The sequence below is a fragment of the Mauremys reevesii genome, linkage group 4 (genome assembly GCF_016161935.1).
Source record: "Mauremys reevesii isolate NIE-2019 linkage group 4, ASM1616193v1, whole genome shotgun sequence".
Lineage (NCBI taxonomy): Eukaryota > Metazoa > Chordata > Testudines > Geoemydidae > Mauremys > Mauremys reevesii.
Window position 1 is genome coordinate 93,605,747 of NC_052626.1, and position 20,415 is coordinate 93,626,161.

A 20,415-nucleotide genomic window follows, 5' to 3' on the forward strand; every position below is an offset into this window, starting at 1 on the left:
AAAGCTTTCTCCCCTAACCCCCAGCAAACCCAAGCATACACTTTGGGTGTTGGAAAATCAGGCAGGGGCTCTGTATTTGGGAAGTGATTAGCCACCCTAGTGATATTCAGCGGGAACAAACCACTAGTGATTTGGGGAACCTACAACTGAAAGCTTTTAGTGTCCCTTTAAGGTCTTAAAGTATCAGAGGTATAAAGCTCAGATAGATGCCTTTTCACTGCAGAGAAAGTGAGAATGGGTTGTATACAGTTGTGGGCACAATCTTTTTTGGAGGTTTGTCCATCTCAGTTGTTTCCTGGTATCTCATTAGATGAATGGGAGTATCACAAGAAAATGTATTTATATGGCAAGAGTACTACACAGTGTAAATCTGATTTTTTTGATATGGCTTCTGAATATTATTTTGAATAAACTTGTTTTCAGATTGTGTCCTTATATTCCCAGGGTGACTTCAGGGAAAGAGACATTGCTTTGTGTAGGGTGTGATTAGGCCACTAGGACAGAAGTGTCCTTACCTGAAGTCACCTGTGTCACCTTAAATTTGGCATTTAATGACCTGTGGTTGTTTAGTCCTGCAAATCTATTGTGCTCTTAGCGCTTCCTCTTACCGGGTGCAGATCAACTCCTGGAGGAACTGAGTTTCTTTAACTACTGTTGACTTCAATAGGGGTTGAAAATGCAATTGCTCAGAGCCATGCAGGATTGAGCCTTTAATGTAGTTTTTTATGATGCAATATAAAAATTCTTTGCATTAAAATAGTGTTTCGCTTTTGAGGCAATCCAAGTACTTTATAAGCCTTACTTGAACTGCACAACACACAGACATTTTACAAAGTGGGAAAATGGACAGATGTGAAAAGTGACTTACCATGGTCCAATAGCAAGTCAGTGACTACTTCAGGAATAGTGCAAGAAATTCTGGCTCTTCCTGCTAACTCCCCCCCCCACATGTTGTCAAAGTAAGTAAACTTGACAGCACTTCTTTGAGATTTTTACTTGTTGGGATCAGAAATTAGTAAGAAAATTAATCAAAAGAATATATTGAGAGCTATGAGATCTCGACCATCTTATGTGCACACTGTGGAAATAATCAAATAAACTCCATCTAAGTGAATAAGGCAAACCATATGGGAAGCCTACTGTGTGAATGAGGGATTAAGTCCCAGTCTTTTGTGTGAGACTACGGGGACTAATTCACCAGAGTTCACATTCCTGTGGACACCTTGCTACTGCTCTAAGGATAGTGATTATGTATAAATGTGACCACAGAGCATAAAGAATGATTACCCTTAGCAAAAGATTAATCCTACAAACCTTTTTTAGAGATGAGGATTAAACTCTCAACTGTAGCATTTAATTTCACCATACCAGAATTGGTGAATACTGTCATTAGGATGTTGCAACTGTCACCCGTGGCACGTTCGTCACACACTTCATGCAACAGTCAGATTTTTCTTGGCCATAGACTTTTGTTAGTTGAATGTGCCAGAGTCAAAAGAATGAAATGAAGAATTTAGAAATGGAATTGACATTTCCTCACTAGAATATAGTTTCATTACTTTACAGTTAAACCGGATGAGTGAATTTAAGTTTCTCAGTTATTTACTTTTCTCTCTCTCTCTCTTTTTTATTTGGTTGTGGGGGAGTAACTGGATTGTTTTATTGCTTATGAAAGTTCTGGACCACTGAATCCTAAATTTAGTGTTAACTGGACTCAGATGAAATGCCTATCACCTCTGGCTACGGACCATATTCTGCAAAATCTGTAAAAGCTGTTTCAGCTCCAGTAGATCAGCAAAATAATTATGTTCACTGACAGAAACAGAAACATGCTCAACCAGATGAGGACTTTATGAGCATTGTTCTAATGCTATTTTTAGTAATTAGGAAAATCATAGCTACAAAATGGCTTGTTGTGAAAATGGTAAACTCGAAAGAGAGACTAAGACAATTTTTACCAAGTTGGAGCACGCTTATCTCTGTAAAAAGGTTTGTGAATGTCATAAGTGTGATGGGTTGGACCCCCCCATCCAGGGTCCTGATGTGTTGGGGTTCCACTGAGCTTGCCCGTTCCACCAGCCTGGGCTCCCTCACCCTGTCCTGCTGCGAACACACACACGCATACGCAGAAGTAAGGATGCACCCAGCTGTGGAATCACACAGTCTGCAATCAGTTCTGTGTGGGAAGACTCAGCTCAGGGAATTGCCCAGCACTCTGGAGCATGCACCCTCTGGAGTGTAAACCCAAAAGTATATTTTCTTGTGCTGTAAAGAGATCTCCCTCAATGTGGAGGAAGATATGCACAGCTTCTCCCCGCCCCACCCCGCCCCTAAGTCATTAACTGCACAAACTGGGTTTTGGAATAAACAAAAAACAAGTTTATTAACTACAAAAGGTAATTTTAAGTGATTATAAGGGATAGCAAACAGAACAAAGCAGATTACTGAGCAATTAAAACAAAACATGCAAACTAAACTTAATACACTCAGGAATACTGGATACAAATAATCATTTCTCACCCTAAATATTTTTTCAAGAAGGTTGCAGAGTTTCTTGAAGGTAAATTGCACTGCTTGCAGTTTAAATCTCCAGGGATTCCTTTTACAGGCTGACCTTTCTTGCCTAGGCTCAGCCCCCTACCTCCCCCAGTTTAGTTCCTTTGTTTCTTTAGGTGTTTTCAGCAGTCTTCCTTCTTGGGTTGGGAGGCAGTGGAAACGAGCCCAGATTAAATCACCCCCCAGCCTTAAATAGAATTTGCATATGGGAGGAATCCTTTGTTTCCCATTCCGTGGAAAAATACCAGCATTTTAAGATGGTATCCTGTACCAGATGACATGATCACATGACCCTGCAGTGTCAAAGCAGCATCCCAGGAAACTTCTCAGGCAGGAGGGAGATTAGTAACTTCAAAGTCCTATTTCAGAGTAGCAGCCGTGTTAGTTTGTATGTCCTTCCTAATGGCCCATCCAGGCTGATTGCATTCTGTCTGGTGGGCATTCCCCAAATACATGCACAGTTCTAATAGATACATAGTCAATATTCCTAACTTCAGTAAATCATAACCTTTCCAATGATACCTCACATGACCCATCTTGCATAAAACATATTTTAGTTATGCCATATTCATATCATGACAATATTTCTATGAAGAATATTGGGCGTAATGTCACAATAAGCTTTCATGATTTTTTTAAAATATGAGAGTGTCTCTTCTGATTGTGAAGAAAGCATTTAAAATCCTTAAACTTATACTTTTCCCATAGTGACTTTTCCTAAAAATCCTTGGATATTCATGATGATGATTTTTCCATTACACATTATTTAGTAACTAAATGTATCTTAAAATTTACACATCAAAATGACTAGAGACACTATAATGGCTCTGTCCCTACAGTAAATTCTGCATGCATACCAAAGTACTTACTAGCTTGAGAGACAAGCCATTATTGTCAATCAGATAAATATTCCTTATACCAAAATAGGTTTTTTTTACTCCAAATATTTAAACAAGTTAAAAACTTTAATTCTGAAAATACTAAATGACCAATCCTACATACATTTGTGTGAAAGTTGAAGTTTATAGTTAAGAACGTTTCTGAGATGGCCATACTCATTTATAACATTGCCATGCAGGATTTCTTTTATGATTTTCCTACCTCCTATTTGAGGGAGGAAGAGGGAGGGGAGAAATTCAAAATTCACAGGCTAAAAAATTATATTGAAATGCCTTTAGGTTTAAGACAGAAACCTATAAGAGCCAAGGAAGGCTAAGTGATAACTAATACTCCAGCTTTGACTTTTGATCTTGGATTAGATTCTCTGCTTCCCCTAGTTTTGGTTGGGTGCAGTAGATGGGGGCTGGTCCCACATAGGCCCTGCTTAGGTGAGATTACAGCAGCAATGGGACTATATGCTGACTATGGTCCTGAGGGGCCATGGCCATCTGACAGCCAGGGATTATCAGAGTGCAGAGTGCCCCAGCGTTGTCTCCTTGCCATTCTCAACACTCCTACTTTGATGCAGGAAGATGATGGGGGATGATGTACCAACTGACTAGGCTGGCTCTATACCTGCTAGGGATTCCAGTATGCAGAGACTCTCCTCAGACTGGGGAGAGCTAGTCACTTTTCCACTACTTTGCCCTGCTGCAGTGATTGCTATTGTTTTGAGAAACACATTAGAGACAAGAAACGAAGATGATTTCAGTTTGGATACAATTTCTTAAAATGTACAATTTTTTCCCTCTGCTTGTTTCATGCTTATTCAAATTTGACTTGCTCAAATGTAAATTATATCTGACTGTAAATATCTCACTAGCACAACTGGGCCCTCATCTCAGTTGGGAACTTTAGGACACTACTAGAATACAAGGAATGAATAATAATAATATTGAATGCATTTGGACTATATGGACCAGATTGTGATCTTCAATGGATTTAGTCCAGATTAACAGTAGCAAAAATAAATCCATTATACAGCTAGATGAGCAAATATTTTGGGGAATTTATGAATGTTTGTTTATCCAAATCTGTAATTGCCAGTTTTACACAGGATTCTAATTAGTTGTTTGAAATGCAACTCTGCCCTAACAAGAGCCTGAACATGGAGCCTGAACTGGATTTGGAGCATTCAGGATAGAGCCTTCCCACATATCATGCAGAGCACAAAGGGTCTGGTTGGTTTTGCAGAAACCAGCAGGAAAACTTCTCTCACAATTTATTCATGCTGATGTCTCTTATGCTACTACTAATTTTTATGCTCTGTTGCTGATGCCAGGGCATTCTCTTGGGCCACAGTCAACTGGAACACTCTGATTCTTCAGATGCCAAGACAAGAAAATCAAGTTCAGTCCTCAAAATAATTTACCATGTATTCTGAGGATCAGCAGATAGCATTTCAACAGGACATTGTTCAGAATAATTTTGCCCTTTTTCACCACCACTTTATTGTGTAATAAGGGCTTTTAGGAACTCAAACATGAAACAAGAAGAGGAGGATTTTCTTTATGGTTGGTCACAATGGGTATGTCTACACTGCAGTTAGTGACCTGTGGATGGCCTGTGCCGGCTGACTTGGGGCTCACAGGGCTTGGACTAAGGGGCTGTTTAATTGCTGTGTGGATCATAGAATCATAGAATATTAGGGTTGGAAGGGACCTCAGGAGGTCATCTAGTCCAACTGCCTGCTCAAAGCAGGACCAATCCCCAACTAAATCATCCCAGCCAGGGCTTCATCAAGCCTGACCTTAAACCTCTAAGGGAGGAGATTCCACCACCTCCCTAGGAAACCCATTCCAGCGTTTCACCATCCTCCTTGTGAAAACGTTTTTCCTAATATCCAACCTAAACCTCCCCCACTGCAACTTGAGACCATTGCTCCTTGTTCTGTCTTCTGCTACCACTGAGAACAGTCTAGATCCATCCTCTTTGGAACCCTCTTTCAGGTAGTTGAAAGCAGCTATCAAATCCCCCCTCATTCTTCTCTTCTACAGAGTAAACAATCCCAGTTCCCTCAGCCCTCCTCATGAGTCATGTGCTCCAGCCCCCTAATAATTTTTGTTGCCCTCTGCTGGACTCTTTCCAATTTCCCCACATCCTTCTTGTAGTGTGGGCCCAAAACTGGACACAGTACTCTAGATGAGGCCTCATCTAATGTCGAATAGAGGGGAATGATCTGCTGGCAATGCCCCTACTTATACAGCCCAAAATACCATTAGCCTTCTTGGCAATGAAGGCACAATGTCAACGCATATCCAGCTTCTCGTTCACTGTAACCTCTAGGTCCTTTTCTGCAGAACTGCTGCCTAGCCATTCGGTCCCTAGTCTGTAGCAGTGCATGGGATTCTTCCATTCTAAGTGCAGGACTCTGCACTTGTCCTTGTTGAACCTCATCATATTTCTTTTGGCCCAATCCTCTAATTTGTCTAGGTCCCTCTGTATCCTATCCCTACCCTCCAGCATATCTACCACTCCTCCCAGTTTAGTGTCATCTGCAGTCCATGCCGTCCTCCAGATCATTAATGAAAATATTTTACAAAACCAGCCCCAGGACTTACTCTTGGAGCTCTCCGCTTGATACCAGCTGCCAACTAGACATGGAGCCATTGATCACTACCTGTTGAGCCCGATGATCTAGCCACCTTGTAGTCCATTCATCCAGCCCATACTTGTTTAAGTTGCCAGCAAGAATACTGTGGGAGACTGAATCAAAAGCTTTGCTAAAGTCAAGGAATAACACGTCCACTGCTTTCCCCTCATCCACAGAGCCAGTTATCTCGTCATAGAAGGCAATTAGGTTAGTCAGGCATGACTTGCCCTTGGTGAATCCATGCTGACTGTTCCTGATCACTTTCCTCTCCTCTAAGTGCTTCAGAATTAATTCCTTGAGGACCCGCTCCATGATTTTTTCCAGGGACTGAGGTGAGGCTGACTGGCTTGTAGTTCCCTGGATCCTCTTCCTTCCCTTTTTTAAAGATGGGCACTACAATAGCCTTTTTCCAGTCATCCGGGACCTCCCCCAATCGCCATGAGTTTTCAAAGATAATGGCCAATGGCTCTTCAGTCACATCTACCATCTGGCCTCATGGACTTGTGCTCGTCCAGCTTTTCTAAATAGTCCCGAACGACTTCTTTCTCCACAGAGAGTTGGTCAGCTCCTCCCCATGTTTTGCTGCCCAGCATAGCAGTCTGGGAGCAGACCTTGTTCGTGAAGACAGAGGCAAAAAAAGCATGGAGTACATTAGCTTTTTCCACATCCTCTGTCACTAGGTTGCCTCCCTCATTCAGTAAGGGGCCCACACTTTCCTTGACCTTCTTGTTGCTAACTTGCTTGGGCTGCAGCCAGAGTTCTGGGACCCTTCCTCCTCAGAGTCCCAGAGCCTGGCCGCCATGATGATATAGCAGGGCAAAATCATTCTGAACAATGTCCTGTTCAAATGCTAAGGAGCTGTTTAATTGTGGTGTAGACATTCGGGCTGAGGCTACAGCTCTGGCCCTATGACCCTGCAAGGTGACAGGGTCCCAGAGCTTGGGCTGCAGCCCAAGCCTACAGCACAATTAAAAAGCCCATTAGCCATAGTCCTGCAAGCCCGTGTCAGCTGGCACAGGCTCGGTGTGGGTGTCCAGTTGTGGTAGACATACCTAATAGGTGTTTCTTAAAGAAAAAAAAATAGATTTAGGTCTGATGACAGCTCTTTGTGCCTAATATATTTATGAAACAATATAAGAATGACTACTGCTTTAAAGATTTCCTTATAATGTGTTATGATCTGTGAATTTTTGGATTATCCATCCCACAATATGGGACATATGAGAAAGTAAAGTGGCTTTAATCAGATTATCTAGTTGTTCCCATATTATTCTCAATTTTATAGTTATTGAGCGTTTCATAGAAAACAAGCTCCCTTCTTAAGCTTAATTCTCTTTTGGAATTGTGTGTGTGAGCGACAGCAAGACAGTAATTTATGTTGGTTGACACCTGCTTTAGAGTCATGTGATCTGAGTTTTCTGCATAGTGTTCACAAGAATTGGCCACACACAGTTCACTTGGTGCTAATTCCTTCAGCATCAACCTTATAAAGATTAATTCAGCATACTACAAATATTGATTAAATTTACTGAGTCTGGCTCATAAAACAGAAATATTATACACTGTGATAATGGCTATTTTACATCAACTAAGTGTTTTCAAGTTATTTTTGTCTATCCATATCAATATACTTGCACTATCTTCTTAATATATTGACTTAAGTAATGAGTTATATGCTGTTTTATAGGGCTTTTCCTGAATCATTTCTCAGAGATGGAAAAGGTGCTCAGAATGAAAAGCTGGCAGCTAAGTGCCTTATCTTTGTTATAGTTAATATTTTGGGCACATTAAACATATTTCTTCCTCTCGTTGTTGGAAATGCACATTGAAAAGGGCCATTGTAGGCATAATGTGGCTCTGGTGCTCATTTAATCTGATGAACTGAAGAACAACATATGCTATAGTATAGCATATATAGGGTTCATAATAGCTAGGTAAATTAGGGACACTTGAATGCATTTGATTCTCAGACTACAGTTGTTTCTCTCTTTTTGATCATGTAGCACAGCCTTTTCTGCCAGGTACACAACTGAAAGTGCTTATTCTAGGGAAGAAAAAGACAGTTGGACAGAATTCAAACCCTTCTTTAGAGAGTCTCTCGCAGACAGATTCTTAATTCATTTCTTGTGTCCTGGAGTAGAGAGCGTGTACTTTGTTTTCCTGTCCTTGTGCTAATGGATATCATACCCATTGGTCTTCTTTGGATCATAGTTCTATTAAATGTTTGAAGAGGAGTTCTTAACTTTCCAAGCCTTGCCCTCATCTTCTGCCCATCTCTTGTACTGACTTAGAAGACTTGTCTTTAGGGTGCTAGTGGGGGATTAAAATACAATTTCTATCTTTTTATGTTAGGGATTTTATAGCATCCATCACCATAGTATCTAAGTGCATCACAAGTAAATTAGATTTGCATGGCGATGTCCCGAATGGACTTTGTGCATATTCTGTCCCTCTGCTTTCCTGGGTATACCAACCTTTCGTGTTATGGTGGGAAAGCTTCCTCAAAGAGAAGGGTCTCGCATAAGGCTTAATTTGTAGTGAAAGAGTTGCTGGGGCTCAAGCAATTTTTTTACTTTCATAACTGATGCAGCAAGCCCAGCGGTGCCAGGGCTATGAACTGCCAAGCCTAGAGGTGGGGCTCAGCCCTGGCATGCCTTGGCACAAATTAAGTGCCGGTCTTGCAACATACCCTTGCACAGACTCAATTAGTCTGACCTCCTGTGGGATCTAGTTTCAAAGCCAAAGACTCAGCAAAAATGCTGATCTCTTGCTCTCATGTACTTTGTTTGGGTTTTATGAACTACTAAATTGTTCCAAAGGAGCACAGCTGTTTTAGTGTTTTGAAGATGTGATCACTGACCGATTGATGGCTCTGAAGATCAGGACCAGACCCATGACCTTGCAATGGAAGTAGATGCTGTGACAGTGGAGGGATTGGAACATTATTCTTTACAGAGCTTTTTCTTCCTTCATCCTCAGTACAGATTTTTTTTATACTAACCCCTCTTTCAACTTGGTGCTTTTCAACTGTTTTGTCAGCATCATGGCATTTTCCTGTACAGCTTCAGATACTATATCAAACCACTGTAAAACAAATTTCACTGTATGGAAAACTAATTGCTAGTTTAACTTCTTGAACTAACCATCTGCACGGAATTGCATGCAGATACAATAGTCCATCACTCAACGCTTTGCTCTGGTTTGCCTTGGTTGTGGGAGAAGATATTTAATCATTCCCATTACAGCTAAGGAGTGTCCTTGAACACCCTACACTCCCCCTGAAGTCAGTGGGGTATAAAAAGAATGCAAGATCAAGCCTGAAGCCAATAGTCACTGCCTTTTAATATTTTCCTTATACACATGTTGAGCCAAATTCTACTCTCCTTTACAGTTTAAATTCACATTATGGTTTAAATCCACAGTAACTTCAAGGATGTTGTTCTAGATTTACAGCAGTCTCCCTAAGGGCACAATTGTATCCAATGATATTAAAATCTTAATAGAAAAAAAAGGTAAGACACAAGAGAATGCTAAAACTAATTATTTCTTTGGCTTTAATGTGTTAGACAGCATTTACCACATGCAGATTCTCCCTTAGAGGCCCCTGATTCTTGGTCAAAGGTTCTACTTTTTCTTAGGATCTTATCCAGTAAATAGCTAACTGCTGGCCCATTCCAGAAAATGTAAGGTTCCTCATTAGAGATAACCTGAAGTTTAGCAAACTATAATTTATTTTGCAAATTCTACATTTTATTCCGTGTGTCTTATTCCTGCCAACTCTTTCCTTTGCATGCGTCATCTGGGTCAATTCCAGAAAAAAATCAGGATTTTATTATCCTCAGAAATTTTCTCTTTTTCCTGAATTTTACCAGGAATCTATCACTTTCTCCTGTGTAAGAAAGGGGATCACTAGTAGAAATGCCCCATTGCTGTAGTGATACATCGTGTCTGATAGGGGTCCTAGAGCTATTTTCTACATCGATTGATGTTTAACCTCCAGGGAACCGTCTTTTCAACAAATGTATTTGAGTCAGGTTTATATTTACTTGAAGGAACGCCTAGAATCTGGATATTTCTTCTTCTTCTTTGATTCCCCAGCACCTCAGCTTGTTGTTCAAGGTTCTGAGTTTTATAATGGCATTGTAAAATAAGCAGGATTTTCGATGCTTTCAGATCCATTGGCATTTTACATTAGTAATCCTTGTTGACAAAGTTTCTTTTTAACTTTCCCTCAAAGCCATTATTTTATGGAGGCCCTCAGGCTTTGCAGGTTTTTTCTCAGACAAACATTTGTGTAATACTCCCTCTTGCTTTGATGGAGATTGTTGCAGGAAATTGGGTTCAAGGCTCAAAATCCGGCTACTTTCTGTTGTCCCAGTGTCTACATTCCAGAATATAACTGCTTCTGTATTTAATTATGGAATTTTCTATTCTTCACAGCTCACTAATTAGCAGTTCTTTTGTAGGTTATATAGGATTAGTGTATATATCCACTTGTGTGTGTGAATGTTCATTGGTAGCTAATGGAAAGACACCTGAACACGCTCTAACCAAACAAGCATTTGGAAATTGAAGAAATGTTTATGAGCACTGTTCTTGCATTATCAACCAATTATAATCACCAGGTTAGTCACACTGGCTCATGGTTATAACCTTATCTCCTTCCTTTAGCATTAGCTATCCTTACTTTTTTAAAAAAATTATTCTGAAATTCGTTGCTGGTGAAAAGTGCTGGATAGACTGCACTGAGGACTAAAATTTGTGTGTAGCACAGGTACAGCACAGACTCCCCTACCAGCATGCCTGCCCTTTGATCTGGAAAAACAATTTCTAAGGATAAGAAAGTAGCTAAGTGCCTATCTTACTCAGTCCTTCCTGGAAGTGACATCTGTAGTAGTGTTGGTTTCTGTGCATTCCATTTGTCCAGTCAGAACTGGATTGAACACCTGTTCATTTCATATGGGCCACCAAAAACACTAAGTGGTAAAAATGAATTTTAAACACACACTAAACTGGATTTGGACCCAGGACCATATAGAGGAAAGGTTCATCCTTTACTGGCCGCTATCTGGTTTGCCTTAATTTGTTTTCGCTTAACTATAGTTATTCACCTTGCTCAGTCTGAGTTGAGCATGGTCTTTAAAGATTTTTCCAAGCATGCATAATCCTTATGCTACAATAACTATTCTGAGAGGATGATTACCTGCATCATGCCCATAGACTATGGGGCTAGTGTTGCTATAACTAATGCAGTAATTTAGACAGTATTTACAGCTTTCCCAGGAAACCATCCCTTTTAAGAATGGCCCAACCAGCTGTTTTGCATTTTAATACAGTTCTTGAATAGCTCTGTATTTTTGGAGAACAGATCGAACAACTGTTTGTTTAATTTAACTAGGTTCAAAGCTGTAGCTTCCATTAGAGGTATACTTTCCAGCATTGATTGCTGTTCCATTGTGAAAAATAATGCAGCTTCCACTTCCAGATTCTTAAGTGGAGGTGAATGATCTCAGCAGAAAGCATGACAGCTGAATGATGAACCTTGCTCATTTTGATTTGGCAGTATCCCTGAAAAGTGTAGAAATGTGCTTTCTTCTTTTGCTTGCTTGATTCTCCCACAAGCCAAAAGTCAGTTTTGCCAGCACATGTTGTGAGGAGTGTGAAGCAAAGTAGGGGCAGATCAGTGGGGCATAAGATGGCAGAGATAAAGGTCATATTCTGGTTTCTGTGACATGTTTGTAAGTGATGGGGAAATCTAAGAAGTTTCTAAGGCCTCCATTGGCTAAGTGTTCACAAATCCATACTGGAATTATCCAGACCTTAGAGGAGTTCTCAGGAAAGGATGGGGGATACTTCCTCCCAACTTTCAGCCTGCAGGGAGCTCTATTTCCCTCCTTCCCCCAGTATCTCTTCATTCTCCTCTCTCCCAAACCTGCTTCTTTCTTCCCCATCCCGAAGTACCCTAGTCATACCTACCTCTCACTAACCGCCCCACTCCCATCGCAAACTCTTTACCCATGCAGTGAAGACAAACCATAATGTGCTTGAATGGCACCTGTCTCTGAGCACCCAGGTGCAAGCATCTCCACTGCAAAGCCCTACTCGTGTTACTGTCCTCACTGTGTCTGCACCTACCCATGTGGGTCCCTGGGTTCTTTGCACTCCTGGGTTTTTCCTTGTCAGTTGTGAGATAAAGTGTCTGTCTTTCCAGCGGAATTGTGGGAAGGCATTGAAGGAATATCAGCACTCAGATGATTTTGCCTGCATCCTCACTGCAAACTGGTCAGGTTCCACCAATAATTAAACCAAAGCCCGGCCTCCAACCTGTACCTCCACCTGGGTAAGCTAGTTGGGGCTAAAACACCTCCAAACCCAGGTCACAGATTTCTCTGCATGGATGGTAGGGAGATTTGTGTTAAAACCCAGGTAAGAGCTCAGGTTGACTGTGCAGTGAAGACATACCCTTACACACACCTCTTCCCTGGGGCTCCTTTCTTGTATCCTCCATCCAAATGTCTTGAGTTTCTCCTTCCTTTGGCCACAGATACCTTATTCCCAAACACCCACATCTCTGCTCCTTCCAAGAGACCGTAATCCCCACTCATCTCTCCCACAAATATCTCCCTCAAACTATTCTCCTTTCCCTCTCTCCCACCTTCCCCACCTTTCTCCTCATTCTCTCTTCCCTTGTTGGGAGAGTGGGTAGCAGGCAGAGAGGTAAGAGGGAGCAGGGGAAAGGCAATGATGGTGGGAGGGCTTAGTGGCTATATTTATGGAAGGAAGGGGAGAGGTTCTTAACCACATTTTCCTAAACCTCAAAAATATTCCAGTTTGTTTCAAGAAATGGGTGTGGCTTCTGGGAAGAGGGGAGGATGGGGAAAGTATTCTGATTTTGTTAAAATCAGATCAAGGTGTACCTATCCCTAATCAGAAATGTGGTTTAGTTGTTAGGGAGACCAGGATTCTAGTCTTGATTCTGCCACTGACTGTGTGCATTACCTTTAGTCAATTCACTGGACTGCTCCTGCCTTAGTTTCCCCATCTGTCAAGTGAGAAAAAACAGTAATACTCACATTTGCAAAATGCTTTGATGCCCTTTGATAGAAGTTTCTGTGCAAATGCAAATATTTTCACGGGTTAATGTATATCACAGACACCCAGCTTCATATTCACTAAGAGGAGTGCTAAAGGAGGAAAGGGGATATGCATATATATCTTGGGGAAGAGAGAAATGAATAGCTCAGAATTAGCTTGTGTCTCACTGTACTGCTACTTGATCTCCTTTGGCTTCAGCTGGAAAGGAGAATGATCCCATTTTTTTCAGTGCTATTTTTATTTTTAAAGGGAGAATTAGCGGGGATGAAAGAACGGACTTGGGACAAGTTGCAATCACCACCATCATCACTGAACATCAGGGAAAACTTTCTGACAGTTAGCTCTAGTATGATATGGAACAGTCTCTCAAAGGAAATGGTAAAAGCCACATCACTTGGGACACTTAAAGTTAGTCTGGCTAAAGCTCTAGAAAATACATTGTAAGAACTAGCCCAGGGATCGGCAACCTTTGGCATGCGGTCCACCAGGGTAAGCCCTCTGATGGGATGGGACAGGATAGTTTGTTTACCTGCCACATCCACACGTTCGGCCGATCACAGCTCCCACTGGCCGCAGTTCACCGCTCCAGGCCAATGGGGGCTGCAGGAAGCGGTGCGGGCTGAGGGATGTGCTGGCCACCGCTTCACGCAGCCCCCATTGGCCTGGAGCGGTGAACCATGGCCAGTTGGAGCTGCAATTGGCCAAACCTGCAAACTGACCTGGCCCACCAGGGGGGTCTTACCCTGGCAGGCCACATGCCAAAGGTTGTCGATCCCTGAACTAGCCTATACTAGCATGAGATTTCTCTAGACTAGATTATATGAGTTTTTTTCCATCTCTGAACTTCCATGGGTCCAATCCTGCCAAGTGTTGAGTCCTCTCAACTCCATTGACTTGAGTAAGATCTGAAAGATCAGATCTGGTCATTCTATGATATATAGCAGTGGTTCTCAGCCTGTGGTCTGCAGACCCCTGGGGATCCACAGACTATGTCTAAGGGGTCCGTGAAAGGTTATCGTTAACATAGAACTGTGGTTTTCAACCTGTGGTGACTATGTCTAGGACTTCCAAAGGGATCTGCAAATGAAAAAAAAAGAAGGTTGAGAACCACTGATATATAGAAAACATAATTTTGGGAAGGGAGTTAACCGAATTTTCTTGAATTCGCAGAAAGGTCTTGTGTAAATCCGAGTTTTGGATTAAGGTTTAAATTAGTTTCTAGCTTATTCCTTTCTAGAAACAATGTGAAGAGATTGAACCAAACAGGAAAGAACTGTTAATATCTTTATGAATTAGATATTCTTTTTTTTTTCTGTAAAAGTTGCTCCCACACTGACGCATGGCTATTTGAATTACCTATAAATTTTGTGGGCTAGTCAGGTATATGTCACCAATTTGAATTAACTTGGATTCTGCAAAGTATTTAAAATTAACTCATTCAAATTATTCCCCATGAGGTTTATGCAGTGTCATAGCCATGTTGGTCCCAGGATAGTATAGACAAGGTGGGTGTGTTACGAGAAAACTGGACTTGACATAACTCACAGCAAAAGAACAAAAAGGCAATAATATTAATTTCTCCAGCAGCTAGGAGAAAGGCTGGCGACTGGAACCCTGATGCTGCCACTCGCTATCACCTCAGATTTTGGATAACTATTTGGGGTGCTTCTAGGTTATTGATAGTTTTAATATGTGCTTTGTACTCAATCAGAATATGGATTTTTGAGTAAAAGCACATTTGTGTGTATCAATCATTTATCAGATGGAGGTGCTGTGTCCCCTCACTGATTTATTTCCTGACACTGCCTGAAAAACAGAGATTGGTTACCATAGCTTTGGGTTCAGATAACCCAGGGTAATAGGCGAAGTAATATCTTTTATTGGGCCAACTTATGTTGGTGAGCAAGAAAAGCTTTAGAGATTACAAAGAGCTCCGCTTCAGATGAAGAGCTCTGTGTAAGCTTGAAAGCTTGTCTCTCTCACCAACATAAATTAGTCCAATAAAAGATGTTACTTCCCTCACCATGTCTCTCACATAGGTTTGTGGGATTTTCAATCATTCATCTATAACAACTTAATCATAACATTTTTGCTGTATAAATGTTATTTCAACTGAGTAGATGTTATTTAAATCATGCAATAGTATTTACTTACTAGTTATTACTTAACATTCATAATTCAACATAGTCTGGGTTTATGCTAAAATGCTGGAAATGATAGTTAATTTTTCATAATTTTATCGGTATATAAAATGAAAAGCAGACACCAGCAAAATCCAAAACAAAAATAGAATATATTTCACAGTTTGACTGCAAGGAAGTAAATTTAAACAAGTGTTGTTGTTTCAAGTATCTGTGATTGATATTTTTTCCCTCTGAAACATAATAATGTTGCTAGGTATATAAATCAACATGGGGTGTAGAATGACATGTTCTAGACGATCAGACCTATTTAGCCAAGCAGGCACTGTATTACTTCATCTTCTCAGAGCTATAACTTGAGACATAACCCTTAGGCAAAACTAATCCAATTCCTCTTCTTTCCCTGTCTTTATTCTCCCATACTCTCTGGGTTTTAAAACACAATGTAATGGGAGACAAGCTAAAATGTAAAATATAATGAAATAAGTTGAAAATGAAGTCCATTTGCTTTGAAATGCCACCGTGGGCTAACATTAGAGAAAATAATGACATTAATAGCTTACAGTGGTGTGTAGAAAATGCATGTACTATGAAAAACTTAATAATTCTGGTCCTGTTCTGTCCCCAGTTATGCAGCCTGGGCAAAATTTCACACTCTTCACTCAATCAAAATTCCCATTGAAATAAATGGGACTGTTTACGGAGTAAGGTACCATCATAGAGCGACTTACCCGTTTAATGGAAAATGGAGCAAGCCTTGCCTATGCCATAATTAGCTGCTTCCCAGCATATGGGTCAGGTGACAGTCTGGTGAACACCTGAGCCTCATAAAAAGGGCTAAGAGAACTCATAGAGCGGGAAGCTCTGAGGTAGGATCTGCAGGAAGCAGGGAACTCCAGTGAGTGGTGGATGGTAAGAAGGACTCCAGGGAAGCAGCTTAGGAGTCAGCCCTTTATCTCAGAGGAGAGAGAGACTTAAAGGTAGCCCTGAAGGAGGGTTGAAGAGTAGCCAAAGAGGAAGAATCTTTTGTTTGTTGGGATTTGGGTTTCTTTGGACTTTTGTTACTCTGGAAGGTGTTATTTTGGTTAGTTAGTTGGCCAAAGGGCCAAACCACATTACCAACACTGACCCATGTGGGGAAGGCTGAGATGACTCATCTTGAAGGAGGAGAGTGAGGCAGAAGAGGATTATGAGTGGCCATGCCTGTACTATGCAACATAAGCAAGGGAATCCCAATCAGTCACTGAGCAGTTAACCCTCAGAATATCTCAGAGGAAGGCTGATAAATATTATTTTCCCCATTTTGCAGTTGGGGAATTTGAAGCAGATAGGATAAGTACAGCTCAGTGTCAAAGCCAAGATTCCAGTTTAGGACTTTGAGTGAGTGCCATTTGGTGCTTAGACCATTAGATCATGTCAAATAGAAGTGGGGAAAAAATCAGTATAGCGCCTGAACTATATTTGTTCACAGCCAAGGCCAGCTCCAGGCACCAGCTCAGCAAGCGGGTGCTTGGGGCGGCCAAGGGGCAGGGGCGGCACGTCGGGCTCTTTGGCAGCAATTCGCGGCGGGTCCCTCAGTTCCTTTTGTAGGGAAGGACCTGCCGCCTAAATGCCACCAAAGAAGAAAGCCGACTGGTGGAGCTGCCACCGATCACAATCACGGCTTTTATTTATTTATTTATTTTCTGCCGCGTGGGCGGCAAAAACCCTGGAGCCAGCCCTGTTCACAGCTGTCCATATTCTCAACATTTCATGCAAATAATTTACAAAATTCAAATCTAGTGGGATAGTTTGGCAGTGACATGTGTCTCATAAGGGATGTGATACAAATCAATAAATGTGATGGACAAAATATATGGGTATTAGATATATTTTTAAAAAAACAATTGTATCCACGTACATTCCTTGAATGTATATATTCATTGTTTTTTATTTTTGTTTATTTTCTTAGATTTCATAAAAGAGGCCAGAGTAATGGCCCTAGAATCCAAAGTCATCTGTTTATCTATAGACTAAGTAGAACAGAGGGTTGTCCACATTGGATTGTGTCAATGCACCTCCACCCTGACCTAAAAGGAAAGGAGTTCTAGCTCTATGCCTCTCTTTTGCGATTGCCAACAAGGTGCCAATTGTTTTAGTGTAGACCCCACCTACCCTCTAAATGAAAATCTGTTCAAACTACAGATATTCCCTTTTCTACACTACGTGAAATGCTTTCAGTTGTACCAGAACATCTGTTAAAGCAACATTAATTGCAGAATGTATTCAATGGTGAATAGAGTTGGGCAAAAAGTTAGCAATTAAAACCTGCAGCCACAAAAAATGTGCCCAGTTACAATCTTGAAATTCAGAAAAGATTTGCTGAATGGTTTGGCTAAGATTTGTAACTCTCTGATGTAAACTGGACCCAGTTTGAAGTCACCCTTGGCCAGGCCAAGTCAATGCAAGCCATTTTCTGATTTTGAAGTGCAGCCTCTCAAAATCACAGCATTGTGTGGTTCCAAACAAAACTTGGCAGCTTTAACTGAATTGTCTTTGATAGTTTTTGCTTGTTCAAACACCAGACTCCAAGTGAAACCCGTGGAATACAAATACTGGAGGACATTGTAGAAAATATTTGCAAATGTATCAAAACCAGAGTCTTGCAGATTGTAATTCAAACTCTGTTTCACAGCCCCTGTTCCTGCAGAGCATCAGCTTACTCTCACAACTGGCTCAAGGGTATATGGACAGTGTGTGTGTGAGGCATAAGGCATAAAGGATGCCATTTTGTAGAGCAAAACCGTGTCCTCCATACAGTGTGAACTCACATGTATGGTGTGTGTGAGGTCATACTGTGTGGGGGATGCCATTTTGCTCTTCAGAATGTCATCTTCCTTGCTGTCTGGCATCCTGGGAGGAAATAATTCATTAAAATAGGGTCAAGCTGGCAAAAAGTTTGGGAACTCCATCCCTACATGGTTGATTTGCAGCCATATTCAGAAAGGAGCAACTTCCCATAACTTGAGAACATTTCTTTGTTAGTGCTGGTTTCATTTTGTTTATTTTAATAGATTAATTGACTTTTACAACTCTGTCTGCGAAAGACTGGTGATCTAGAAAAATATAGTTACAGGTAATTCCATTTAAAGGAGACACAAACTGACATAAAACACTTTCTAAGCACATTTATTATTATAAAGTATCTTTATATTTCTTTAGATTATAGATGAAGAAGAAACACAATTCATGAGTAATTGTCCTGTTGCTGTTACCGAGAGTACACCAAGAAGACGGACACGCATTCATGTTTTCTGGACAGCGCCTCCTGTTGGTACAGGCTGTGTAATTCTGAAGTAAGTACTTTTACATGGATCCAAGTTACAGTAAAACCAGGTTCAGTTTATAATAAGTCTAATATGATTTACAATACATTGATGCCTGTTTTTATACACATGAGTCAGCAGTAGTTTAACCTGCACATCATTCCCTTGCAACTATTTGGCCTACATTTTTAAAAAACCCAGACTCAATATTCCGGGCACAGCTCTGTGTCCCCAGTTGCACCGATTTAGAAGCATAGCTTTTAGAAGACTTCACCCACAAATCAGGCAGTTAGTCTTCTAAACATTTTTTGGAGGAAATTATGCGCATAATATTGGAGGCATGATTGAAATGCTGGTAAATCCTTACATTTTAGCCAAGCATGTCAATTGGGCTGCACTATGGTACCTGCATTTTTTTAAATTAATCAATATCACTCAGAAAAGCACTGTGTTAGATCAGCAACTGGATGTTTTTGACAGAAATTTGTTTTGCTTCCTGATTTAAAGTTACAACAAACCGTTGCAGCATGCTGTCAACTGTGTTGCAAGCTAATGTAAGAACTGTGTAGAATGTAATGGTATTATAAGAGTCCCATCAGCAATCCAAGAAGATTCATTCAGAGTCAATGCACTGTTTAATAGCGAGAGAATTCCCCTTGCCCACGAGCATCACCCTCATCTGACTTTGATTATATTTGAGCCCTTTATATTCCTCAAGGTGTGTATTTCTTCCAGACATTGGGGTAACTAGCTGATAGTGGTGTTTCATTCTGATGAGAATGAGTTATATTACTCTGTATTATCAGCACACTGTAGGCATTTGACCCTGAAGCATCATCCATTGTCTCTTGGTGGTTGAAACAGGAAGTGAAAAATGTGTAATGCAGTAAAAGCTACAGGAAACATTTAGCTAGGCCAAATTAAATTCTTAATACCCATAAATATCATGATTCCTACAAAACTTTTAACAAGAGTTGGGCAGTTGGAGTATTGTGATTGCTCCTTATTATACTAATCATAAGTGTCTCTGTGTTACCTGCATCTTTGCTGCATCCACCTGAGGTTTGTCTGTTTTATTCTTTGATTGTAAGCAAGGATCATTCCATTATATGTGTGCATAGTGCCTACCACAATAGGGCAACTCGATACTACCATATAACATAATAATTATTAGTATTAATTGAGTTGGAATTTATCCAGAACCTCATAATTTAAGACCCTGCTCTTTCAAGAATTATGGTGGGATCTTTCACGACCACAGGTTGTAAGCAGGAACTTGGTTTTACATAGCTTCTAAAAGTCAGCCCACCAACAACAAACAGAGTGTCTCTGATTAGAATTCTGATATATTAATTCAGTAATGACTAGGGGAAAAGTGTGGGTGATTTAGTAGGTAGGTCTCTAATTTCTACAGTATATAGGCTACTCATCCAAATACTGAACCATTTCCAAACTGTTAAGCTTGCAGTATCTGACCAGATCAAAGCCAGGGTGGAATAACTGAAGGTCAGGTGGAAGGGCCACTGTTAGATATACATGTTTTGGTGAATGTGAATAAAACACTATTTGATTATTAGCTGTCTTTCAATAAAACTTCTGTAGAAAATACCATTTTCCCTGAACTAGTTTCTTAGAGATGAAAAGATAAATCGACTGTTGAACTTCTGAGTTCAGTTCAAAAGAAGAATGAAACACCTCAGAAAAAAACAGCTACCTATTATTGTGATTTGTTAGAGCCAGTGATTGACATTATAATGTGGCTTTCATTTGCACTGAAATTCAGTGC

At 40.6% G+C, this 20,415-nt stretch overlaps 1 protein-coding gene across 10 annotated transcripts in view; it reads left to right on the forward strand.

Moving 5' to 3' along the window:
- Positions 1-20,415, forward strand: part of SPON1 (spondin 1) — a 416,250-nt gene that overhangs the window by 126,964 nt on the left and 268,871 nt on the right. For all 10 annotated transcript variants that reach the window (XM_039539043.1, XM_039539048.1, XM_039539049.1 and 7 more), the window contains one exon: positions 18,526-18,659. In XM_039539043.1, the coding sequence (XP_039394977.1) occupies positions 18,526-18,659 (134 nt within the window). The remainder of the gene's footprint in view (positions 1-18,525; positions 18,660-20,415) is intronic.